Raw genomic sequence first — 10,212 nt, forward strand, 5'->3', positions numbered from 1 at the left:
TAAGCTCTGTGTGGAGGTCTGGAAAGCGGCCCTCTGGAGTTTTAGACTTGCGGGTCACTACTTGTTTAAGTATTTTGGATTTGAAATCATCAGCAGTTTCTTCCATCATGTCTATGATCTCATTCATTGCCTTAAACCCTTCCAGTGCAGACAGAAAGTCAGCAATTTTTTTTTTGCTGTACTTGGTTTCCTCATAAAAGATGGCCCGACTGTCTGGATGACTCTCACTTTTCAGTGGAGATCCAATACTGTGAATTTTACTCAGAAGCCTTTCCAGGTCTGGGAGTTTCTTTAGTTGTTCACTAACTTCAGACATTTTAGTAGGCACTGCCAGAAGGTCTTCAACCGCATCTAAACGATCATTGATAGCATAAGGATTACAGAGTGGCGCACAGATCCACTGTTTCAGGAGTCGCTTTCCAAAGGGCGTGCAACAGGTGTCCATCCTTTCCAGTAACGTTCCTTCCATGGTGCCAGTGGTTCCATTCTGGAGGATTTCCAAGTTCATTAGAGTCACCCCATCCAGTACCATCCTCTGACTAGTTTTCGCAAAGAAACTACTTGATCCGGTAGCTTTGGTCACATCAATGTCCACAGGAATGTATTCCTCAAAGTTTACCAGAGATAAGAGCTCCTGATCAATAAGGCACTTCTTAAGGTAGAAGACACAGCCGCCAAGAGCTGACAGAGCTAATTCACTGTTGTCACCAGGAGTAAGTCCCAGAGAGTCGCTTTCTGAAGTCATGGATTTGATCACAGGAGGCAAAGTACATTCATCATCAGAATTTTCCTTATCCTTGAAGTATCCCTCCTCAAGCAGAGTTTTTAGTGTTTTAGAAGCACTCCAGAATTGGGAGCCTGAGATCAAACCTTCTTGCATGCAAGAAGACAGTGAGCCTCTCAGTATTTTGTACGTGTCTGAAGAGAGGTTTCCCTTCTCAAACAGGATCTGCACAGGAGTATAATGTGACACCAAAGTTCTGAACCTTGAACAGTGGCGGTCATCTGGAAACTGCCCAACATAAAATTTGCCAACAGAAGTGTCAACAAAACAGACACCATATACACGCAGATGGCCAGAAGAGTCTTCAACTTTCTCTTTTATACACAGAAGATACCTGTTATGGTTTTCAGATGGATCACCATCCAGAACACTGTAAGTCTGCGTCCCTTTAGTAATTACCCGACATATTTCTCTTCGTACAACCTTGTCAAACTTTGTTGGGTGAGCCAGGGATTTGCAGCGTGCCTCCATCATTTCAGGTGTCTCTGTCTGCTCAACCCGGACTACTTTGTACCCCTTCTGAACTAGAACATCAGAGAACCTGCCAAACGCAATTTCTGGGAACCCTGAATGGGCCCATGTACCCTTCATAAATATCAGTCCAAGCTCGTTCACCGCAGTTACAGCATCCATGTGATACAACTCATAGAACTTGCCAACTTTGTAGAAAATCACAGAGTCAAAGTTCTGACTCTTGAGCTGCCACCACCTTCGCATTCCGGGGGTACATTTGTTTAGGTGATCCTCTGGCACATAGAGGGTGCATGGGTCATAACTAGGGTCACCCTGCCGCCTCCTGCATCCATCTCTCCTTTTTCCTTCATGGAGCCATTCAAACTTATCGTGTTCCCATTCCACAGAACTGCCAACTCCTCCACTGCCTGTATTTGGCTGAGACTCGAAGCTTTCAGGTGCTGCAAAAGATGTCAGCTTGGACTTGGTTTCTAAAGAAACGGCTGCCACTCTTTTGGGTGCCTCGGGAAGGTCATTCTCCAAGCTCCTCCTTTTAGCTGGTCTGTTTATGGCTAGTCTCTTTCGTTTAGAGGCAACTTTAACAGGACTTTCTATATCCATCTCTGTGTCTGGCTCAGAGTCTCCAGATTCACCTTCATCCACTCCACTGCTGCCTTCATCGCTGCTTGCTTCATTTTTAGCGTCTGGCTTAAACTCCACATCTGAACCTTCATTATCAGTGTCAGAGTCAAACACTCTTCTCTTCTTGGATTTTCCAGCACTTCTTCTCTGGCTAGTTGTTTGCTTATTTTTTTTCACTTCCTCATCACTCTCATAATCCTCACTGTTGCCTGATGCACTTTCACTCACCTGTTAGAAAGCAAAGACAAATAAAATAAACAACTACATACACTAGGATACATACAGCAAAATGCAATGAAACACCATAGGTATTCATAGTTCTCTGCAAACTTTTGTCAATACAAGCAACTATGGCATTTCCTGCAAGGGATTGGAAAGAATTCAGACCCAATCCCAAAATAACTCTTTGGAGGTTAATATTAACAGGACAGATCAACAAAGGATAAAAGGAAGGATAAGGGAGGGGCCTGGAAAACATGTGAAGTTCTTCATTAAAGGCCAGAAGACAAGACTAGATCATCCAATCTTTATCTCCTGTACATCACAGGATGCTGCACTTCCCTCAGTTAACCTGGGTTTGGTGCAGTAACTCATGTTTGACTGAACTGTCTCTTTATCCAGTCTCTTTTTTGTAATAAAAAAGATGAAGAATCCACTATTTCCTTCATAAGTTTGTTTCCTTAGGTGATGGACAAACAATAGAATTAAAGCAAGTTCATGAGGGTAAAGACTTACCCACAGAACACCTAATGCTGATGTTCACATACCAGCAATTTACCCATGATAAATGAAAGCTTAACCAGGGTAACTGCAAGCACACTTATGTGCCAGCTGTTCCACAGCAAGTCTACCACCTGTTTTGATCAGATTGTTTTTCCATGCGTTCAGTTAAAAATTAACTTTATTTCTCATTTAGGTATCAAACTTCAGTTTTCTGCCACTGGTTCTCATTATGTCTTTCCCTAGGGGTGCACCGGTAAAGATTTTCTTAGCTGATACCAATGGCCAATTATTAACCAGCCATATTGGCTGATACTGATCCGATAGCCGATTTACAGGAACGCAGCCTGGCAGCTCAGAAAGCAGCGTTTCGCTGGTAAGTCTATTGGGGGAAGGGGCATGGCAGGGAGCAGTTCAGAGGCTGCCCAGGAAAGGCTGTGAATGCAACCCCACGAGCAGCTCATCCAAGGGGTGTGGTGAGGAGGGTGGCTCCCCCCAACACACACACCTGGGAGAGGCATGGGGGGGTATGTTGCCCCTGCCCTGGATCTGTGCGTGGGGTGAGGGCGGGCTGCCCACAGAGAGCTCAGAGCTGGGCTGGAGTTGCACTTGGGGTGGGCAGGCAGGCAGTGGCAGCAGTGGTGCTGGGAGGGGTGGCTACAGCAAATTCTGGGGTGGCTGTAGCCCACCCCAAAATACTTGGGCCTGCTTTCCTTGTCTCTGAAAGGCCAAATATCCATTTTACATCTGGCATAACTAAAACGCATTTGTTTGAATTAAGTCCAGTTTATCAAACCATTCAGATTGCTCCCTGTGATGGTTCTGCCTTCCTAATTATCCACAATTCTACCAGCCTGCATGTTGTCTAGAAATTTTTTCAGCACTAATTTTGTATTTACTTTCAGATCCTTGAAAACGTTGACTATCCAATTCCAGTAGAGTCCTATAAAACCCCCATGAGTGACATCACCATATGATTATTTATCCCTATCAATACCTACTGGCGGTGCCACTCAGCTACTTTGTAATCCATTTAACCTATGCTTTATTGTTACTGTATACTGCTAAATTTTAATAAGCATGTTGTGCAACACTAAATCAAACATCTTACAATAGTCTATTATATCTACACACTGCTCTTTATCCACTAAACTTCTACCTGCCAAGGGGAGAAAAACCCCCCCAAAAAACCAGGTTTGTTGACAAGACCTATTTCCCACAAAGCAGGGTTGCCGGGCCTAAATTAAATTCCTATCCTTCAACTCTTACTAGCTGAATCATTGGTTTTCACCCTTTTGCCCAGCACTGAGATCTGGACAATTTATCTGCACCTCCCCAACTGATCCAACTTGCCCTTTTGAAATTCCAGCACAATAATTCTCTTCCAGTCTGCTTCCTCCAAAAATCCACAATAATACATTTAACTGAGCAGGCCAGAGAGCTCCTCAACTAGCTCTTGCAGAACTAGAGGTGCACAGATATGTCGGTCTGATATCAGATTCGCATTGATATAAGGAAAACTGACTATGAGAAATTGGCCTGATATGGCCAATAATTGCCATGAATTTGTGCAGCCACAGCACAGCACACAGGCAGCAAGGAGTGCAGCCTTGCAACTTAGAGAGCTGCATGCAGCTGGTAAGTTTGCTGTGGTGGAGGGGGGAGGGAGGGGGCATGAAGAAGAAGATCAAGGCCAGCACATGTTTGTTGCGGGTAGGTCTTGCTTGACCAATCTCATTTCCTTCTATGACCAGGTGACCTATCACTTGGACAAGGGAGAAGAGATTGATGTCATACATCTTGACTTCAAAAAAGCCTTCGATCTGGTATCTCATGATCACCTCTTGGCAAAACTGGCCAATTGTGGCCTTGGGTCCACCATGATCCGCTGGCTGGGATATTGGCTCCGTGGTCAGACCCAGAGGGTAGTAATAGATGGCAGTCACTCATCATGGTGTCCTGTGACCAGTGGGGTCCCCCAAGGCTCTGTCCTTGGACCCATATTGTTCAACATCTTCATTAATGATGTGGACATTGGAGTCAGAAGCGGACTGGCCAAGTTCGCCGATGACACCAAACTTTGGGGCAAAGCATCCATGCCAGAAGACAGGCGGGTGATCCAGGCTGACCTGGACAGGCTCAGCAAATGGGCGGACGAGAACCTGATGGTGTTTAACACCAAAAAATGCAAGGTTCTCCACCTTGGGAAGAAAAACCTGCAGCATCCTTATAGGCTCGGCAGTGCTACGCTGGCTAGCACTACGGAAGAAAGAGACTTGGGGGTCATCATTGACCACAAGATGAACATGAGCCTGCAATGCGATGCTGCAGCTACTAAAGCGACCAAAACGCTGGCTTGCATCCATAGATGCTTCTCAAGCAAATCCCGGGACGTCATTCTCCCCTTGTACTTGGCCTTGGTGAGGCCGCAGCTGGAGTACTGCGTCCAGTTTTGGGCTCCACAATTCAAAAAGGATGTGGAGAAGCTTGAGAGAGTTCAGAGAAGAGCCACGCGCATGATCAGAGGTCAGGAAAACAGACCGTACGATGACTGGCTGAGAGCCATGGGGCTTTTGCCTGGAAAAGCTCAGGCTCAGGGGTGATCTGATGGCCACCTATACGTTTATCAAGGGTGACCACCAGAATCTGGGGGAACGTTTGTTCACTAAGGCGCCCCGAGGGATTACAAGGTCGAACGGTCATAAACTACTACAAGACCATTTCAGGCTGGACATAAGGAAGAATTTCTTTACTGTCCGAGCCCCCAAGGTCTGGAACAGCCTGCCATCGGAGGTGGTTCAGGCACCTACATTGAACACCTTCAAGAGCAAATTGGATGCTTATCTTGCTGGGATCCTATGACCCCAGCTGACTTCCTGCCCTTTGGGCGGGGAGCTGGACTCGACGATCCTCCGAGGTCCCTTCCAGCCCTAATATCTATGAAATCTGGCCCTAATGTTTATCCCTACTACGTGACATCTTCCTTGTTTAATTAACAGCTTGGAAGCTACTTTCATCTTCATATGCTACACGTACATCATCCTGCTTCTAAGTATTTCAGCCATTTTCTACAAAATTGTTAAATTTTACCATATTCTACTAGTAACAGACCTGTGCTATTGCTAGGATTCCTTTTGTTCTTTATACAGTTAAAATTCTTTACCATCCTTAAATCAGGCCTGCCATGAATTTTCCTTCCCCCTTTATCTTTAATTTCCTTAAACTATTTTCCATGTCATGTTTTCTAATATATATCAGTCTTACTATTTATCGTTTTTCCTATTTATTATATATTACTCTCCCCACTGCCAGGTTTGCCTTCAGGTGAACAACAAACCAGGACAGATTTCTGATCAAGTTGTCCTTTTCCTTGATTTCTTGCTGAATCCTTCTTAAAGGACTTCTCAATTTTCATTTGTTTCCATGGCTAAATCTTTCCTCCCAACAAATTGTGCTTATAATTTTCCTAAGCTTATTTTTTAAATGTCCTCTGCCTGCCATATCATAGGTGACCAGGTCATGATTACTGGCCTGTAGGCAACTACCAATTTTCAGTTTAGTGATTAAATCTTCTCTCTCATACTGAGGTCCAAAAATCAAGTTACCCCATACAGGGCACGTTTCCATATGTCTGAGACTGTGCATTTAGTACTTGTTAAAGCAAGTACCAAATGACTACGCACGCAGTACCACAAGTACTGCACAGTCCCAGAGGTGCATGGTTATTTTTAGATGCTACTTCACTGTAGTGATGAGCTATGTCGCTGGAGCTCATCTCTATAGCGATGTAGCATCTCAGGTAGATGCGCCCACTGGGTACAATACTGCATATTACAAAATGGTCCCCTGTAATTTTCGGAGGCAAATATTTTACTACTAACCCTATGAGATGTAGTATTAGCCTCCCAAACTGAAGTATCTCCTTTTAAATTTCCGATATCTATTTAATGGTATCCAACACACACTGCTGAGCCCTCTATCAACTCTTATCTTTTTTTCCAATGGGTTATAACCATGAATGTACAGGAAAAGCACTCACAGGCCAGATCTATTCTAAAAACTTGCTCCTACTGTCATGTCAGTTAGACATGTGGGGCTTCTTCATGACAGTCTGACTGACAGAAGCCCCAACACAAGCACCATCATACTGGCTGTAAAGTGCTTTTACCAGTACAGCTTATTTTGCTTGCTGGACTAATATGAACTATTCTGCCAAAAGCACTTTTCTGCCTGTAACAGCTTCTAATACTCTAGATGTCTGGGCCAGTATTGTTACAGGCATAACTGCAGTGGGGCCTGGGCAATATATGGACCAGAGGAAGTCTGTTTGAAGAAGGAAGTAGTTACAGTCCAAATGGAAATGCTACAAACTGAAAAGACTTAGCTGACATGGGCCGAGTTAAAAGTCAGTTCTTTGTGATATTATCTAAACCCTTTTTTTAGTAAGAGATCATTGTTCCTCTTCCTCAAATCGCTTACCCCAATCACTTCCCAAGTGTAGCAAAAATAAAATGCAAACAGCAAGTTACTATGCAAAAATATCACCACTCAAACCCAGAGAACTGTGACAAGTAACTATAGACAAGTCCAATATTTTACAGGAATTACATTTTCAACTGCTGCCTTACAGAAATATGTTCTCTGTGTTTAACTGAGTTCAGAAACAATTTCAGTACATGATTAAATAATTCAGTGAAGGTGCAAACAGTGAATACACCATTAGAGATGATTTTTAAAAATTGTTTCTTTACTCACCGTGTTTTGGCAAATACATACTATTTTGCATCCTTCAGGTCACAACAATTAAATTCTTACAGTATTGCTATTACAATGGATTACGATTTGAAGGCTGCTTTCATATTTATTTCTCCATTTTTAACAGAATTTTAGTAGTAAACACCTTCATGATGGCAGGTAAAAATTTAAGATAGAAATCAGGAAAGCTAAAAGACTCTGACGAGCAAACAAACACACAAAAAACAATTTAAAATGTATCAGAAGCAGACGTCTTGTGAGAGAATAAGTGGGAACTCACAGGGCATTATCAAGTAAATTGAGATGGATAAAATACATTTAAGAGAAACTAAATAACCGTTTTAAATCAGTCTTCTTCAGAGAAAGTATTCAGAAGATAGTACCCCTTTTCACAGACTCAGATGTCAAAGCAGAGGGGATAGGAAAGCTGTTAGACTCAAAAGAAATGCACACATGCATTCTCAAGGAACTTGAAAACAAAGGGCATTTATACATATCCCCCCCCCCCATGACACGCTGGAGATCCACTGCTTCAGAGACTCTACATGTGAGCTAAGACAAACTGTGCTGCACCGCATTCAGTTGTATAAGTGGCAAAATTCCATGCAGAAGATGGCGGCGCTGCACTTCTGAACTAAAGTACTTCCAAGGTGTTTTAGTTCAAAAGTACACCACTGCCATTTTCTCAGCACCGATGCGCATTTTGCCACTTATACAACTGTAAGTGTTGCAGTGCCGGGTACTTTTCAAAGCGCCCAGTGCTTACGTGTGTAAAAATGCCCAAAGTACCTAGGATGCTATTGCGGAGCAAAGAGGAAAAGCGATATAATGGATTATAAAGAGTCTATGGGACAAAACTCAAACAAACGGCTAAAGTTCGACATGGCGTCAGTTGGTCAGCAAGGTGGCCCATGATTCTCCATTAGGATTGGTCTTCCCCATGAGAAGTTTCTTCTATAACTACTCACTGTAGTTTCCTGCATCTTTCTCTGAAGGTGTTGCTGGTCACTGTCAGATGCAGGAGGCTGGAGAAAAAGGGCCACTGATCTGAACCAACATTGCAATTTCTCTCTTCCCATGTCTCTACATTTCCCTACAACAAACTGAGGGATCAAAGACTCATAGGTTCACAGGAAAGTAGGACAGGAAGGGACCTCATAAGGTCCTTTAGTCCAGCCCCCCTACTCAAGGCAGGATCAGCCCTGACTAAACCATCCCAGTCAAGTGTCTGTCTAGCCTGCTCTTGAAAACTTCCAAGGATAGGGATTCCACAATTTCTCTACATAGCTTGTTCTTATGTTTGGCCACCTTCATAATCAGAAAGTTCCTCCCAATCTCTAATCTAAATTTCCTCCACTCAATATGTGGCCCTATGGCCACAGAGAAAAGCCCATCTGCATCTGCTCTTTAAATTACCCTTCTGGTACTAGAAGATGTATCAAATCCCACCTGAGTCTTCTCTTCTCCTGACTAAATAACCCAAGTTCTTTCAGCTTTTCTCCGTAAATCTTTTCCCTCAGACCCCTGGTCACTTTTGTTACCCTACACTAGACTCTTTCCAAACTGTCCACTTTGTTCTTAAGTGTGGGGCCCAAAACTGAAAGCCATACTCAAAGTAAAGCCTCAGCAGTGTTGAACAGAGTGGAAGAATCACTTCCTTTGATTTGCCAGTGATGTTCTTGTTAATACAATCCAGGATGCTGTTGGCTATTTCTGCAACAAGAACACACTGTTGGCTTATGGTCTACTCTATCCCCTTGGTTCTTCTTTGCAGTACTGCAGCCTAGCTAGTCATTCCCTAGTCCATATTTGGGCATGCAATTATTGCATCCCAAATTCAGGACTTTGCACCCATCCTTGCTAATTCTAATCCAACTGACTGTACATTTCTCCAGCACATTCAGGTCATTGCGGATCCTAGCCCTACCTTCCAGAGCATCTACAACTTCTCCCACACTCATGTGGTTTGCAAATTTGTTAAACATGCACTTGATCCCATCATATAAATCATTAAAAGATCCTGAACAATAACAGATCCAGGATAGTTCCCCAAGGAATCCTCCTTGGTACCTCCTCCCAACTAGACACTGAGCCGCTGATGACTACCCACTGAATGCAATGATACAATCAGTTATGTATTCACCATACAATACCAAGTCTGTATTTCCTTAGCGTGTTAATGAGCTTAATGAGTTTCCTTAGTTTGTTGGGAGAGAAAGTGTCATATGAGAACATTGTGAGTAGGGATGCATGAATAGAGATTTAGGGGCCAATATTTAAGGAGGTGGTAAGCCCGGTGTCATGGGGGGGCCCCTAAGGACGGAGGTGTGGCTCGTGGGGTGGGGGCAGCTCCTGCTGTTGCTTGCAACTTGGGAGGGTGGGGGGGGCACATGCCCCCTAGATTTGCATGGCATGCTGCAGCTGCACGGTGGAGCTGGTGCTGTGCAGCTCGTCTTGCCGGGGGCTGGGCTCAAAGCAGGCTCTGGTGGTGCTGGGGGGAGGCTGCAGCTACCCCAAACTTCACCACAGCTCCTCTGCTTCCCAGATAAATGCCCCACTTCCACCCAAGCACCAGAAAAAGCCACGGCTATACCAGGCAGTGATACGGGGCTGAGAGTGGAGCTGTGGCAAAATTTGGGGTGGCTACAGCCTCCTCCCAGTGCTACCAGAGCCCGCTCTGAGCCCAGCCCCTGGCAAGAAGAGCTGCATAGTGCCAGCTCCACCCCACAGCTGCAGTCTGCCCCACACCATGGATATCTGGGGCCACATGTCCCTCTGCCCTCCTAAGGTGCTAGCAGTGGCAAGAGCTGCCCACACCCCACGAGCTGTGCCTCCGTCCCACACAAGACCTCTGCATT

The 10,212-nt window shown here is 44.5% G+C and overlaps 1 protein-coding gene across 1 annotated transcript in view; it reads right to left on the minus strand.

Annotated features, from left to right (window-relative positions):
• MSH6 (mutS homolog 6) overlaps positions 1–10,212 on the minus strand; it is a 37,974-nt gene that overhangs the window by 23,077 nt on the left and 4,685 nt on the right. The window contains exon 3 of the mRNA XM_019516305.1: positions 119–2,107. Coding sequence (XP_019371850.1) covers positions 119–2,107 — 1,989 coding nt within the window. The remainder of the gene's footprint in view (positions 1–118; positions 2,108–10,212) is intronic.

Source organism: Gavialis gangeticus, unplaced genomic scaffold (genome assembly GCF_001723915.1).
Source record: "Gavialis gangeticus isolate Ggan-Ray unplaced genomic scaffold, GavGan_comp1, whole genome shotgun sequence".
Lineage (NCBI taxonomy): Eukaryota > Metazoa > Chordata > Crocodylia > Gavialidae > Gavialis > Gavialis gangeticus.